This window comes from Eimeria mitis, genomic scaffold (assembly GCF_000499745.2).
Source record: "Eimeria mitis Houghton genomic scaffold, Emh_scaff8126, whole genome shotgun sequence".
Lineage (NCBI taxonomy): Eukaryota > Apicomplexa > Conoidasida > Eucoccidiorida > Eimeriidae > Eimeria > Eimeria mitis.
In genome coordinates this window covers 387-1,991 of record NW_024016250.1, presented here as the reverse complement: position 1 = coordinate 1,991, position 1,605 = coordinate 387, and the positions used below count along the sequence as shown (strand labels likewise).

At 47.3% G+C, this 1,605-nt stretch overlaps 1 protein-coding gene across 1 annotated transcript; it reads right to left on the bottom strand.

Moving 5' to 3' along the window:
• Positions 1-184: 184 nt before the first annotated feature.
• EMH_0093850 (uncharacterized protein) lies at positions 185-1,266 on the bottom strand (the record flags this gene model as incomplete). Its single annotated transcript, XM_038023130.1, is given in 3 exon segments — positions 185-519; positions 523-571; positions 859-1,266. Coding segments are annotated over 3 exon segments (792 nt in total).
• Positions 1,267-1,605: the final 339 nt, after the last annotated feature.

Here is a 1,605-nt window from a genome sequence, read left to right as displayed (position 1 = left end):
ATATATATATATATATGTATATGTATAGGGGCTTGTCTCCTATCCCTTATCTCTTTGTCTCTCTCCCTCATCTTAGCGTTTCTGTCTCTGTCTCTGTTTTGTTTTGTTTTTTTTTTTTCTGTGTTATACCTTCTCCACCAAGAGTATTGTTGTTGGTGTATAAATAAAAAATAATATATATTAACTATTCGTGACGCTTTGCTGCATGCATGCGTTTGTATTCTTGCACTCGCGTACAAAGCCCCACAGCAGTACCCTTCATTGCTGCTGCTGTTGCTGCTAGATCAGCAACATTCTGCTGCTGCGCTATTTTCTCCATGTGTGCGTTGAGCCGCTGCAGCAGCGTTTCAAACTGTTTGTCTCTATGAGGATTCATCTCTGGCGGCAACTGCTCCCGCTGCTGCTGCTGCTGCTGCTGCTGCTGCTGCTGCTGCTGCTGCTGCTGCTGTTGCTGCTGTTGCATGAGCTGCTCGCACTGCTCCTGTGCTGCTGCTGCTCTCCTAGCTACACGTACACTCANTGCTGCTGTTGCATGAGCTGCTCGCACTGCTCCTGTGCTGCTGCTGCTCTCCTAGCTACACGTACACTCAAACCTATATCATCTTCTAGGGCCTCTAGCAGCTGCCACTTTAGCCACAGCAGCTCTGCCTCACCCAGCAGCATCTCTGCTTCTACTGCTGCGTTTCTGGCGATCAATGCTACTGTTGGTGTGGGGCCCCCCCCCTCGTTGCTGCTGTCTGTTTGTGAAACAGAAGCACTAAAAGCCTGATTAAAGGCAACCTTAGCCTTTCTCTGTATTTGCTGCAGTGCATCCTCTATCTCCTGACGTATTTTGGGGTTTGTTGCATGCATTCTTACGGAATCTATCTGCTGCTGTTGCTGCTGCTGCTGCTGCTGCTGCTGCTGTATACTTGATGCATGCATATCTTGTTTTGCATGCATTCTTTGTTGAATATCTGCTGCTCTTCTTGTTGCTGCTGCTGCATCCTGACATGCACGAGAAGCAAGCTCTTTCATTACTTTACGTACCTCTGGATCTTCTTCTGCTGCTGCTGCTGCTGCTGCTGCTGCTGCTGCTGCTGCTGGTGGTGGTGGTGCTTCTGGTGGCTTTAAAGCAGGCTTAGCTAGTGCTGCTGCTGTTGCTGGCCCGGGTACAAACCCTATACGGGCCCCCACATCCCCCAGCAGCTGCTGCACTCTCTCTCCTATATCTTTTGCTTGGTTTTGTATTGATTTTGCTTCTGTTACGTTTGCTTTCTTATGCATTTCATCTATAGCTTGGTGATAGAGTTTAAGATACCTCTCAGCCTCCTGCAGCAGCTGCTCTGCTTCTNCATTTCATCTATAGCTTGGTGATAGAGTTTAAGATACCTCTCAGCCTCCTGCAGCAGCTGCTCTGCTTCTTTTATATTTTTTAATATATTAATATCTTCCTGCTGCTGCTGCTCCTGCTGCTGCTGCTGCTGCTGCTGCTGTTGCTGCTGCAGTCGCTGTGTTTCTGCTTTGCATATAGCTTTCTGTATTTCATATACATCACGCATATATTTATATAAGAAATTCTGCTGCCGCATAAAGTCTAACATAGCAACAGCGTTTGTGCTTGAG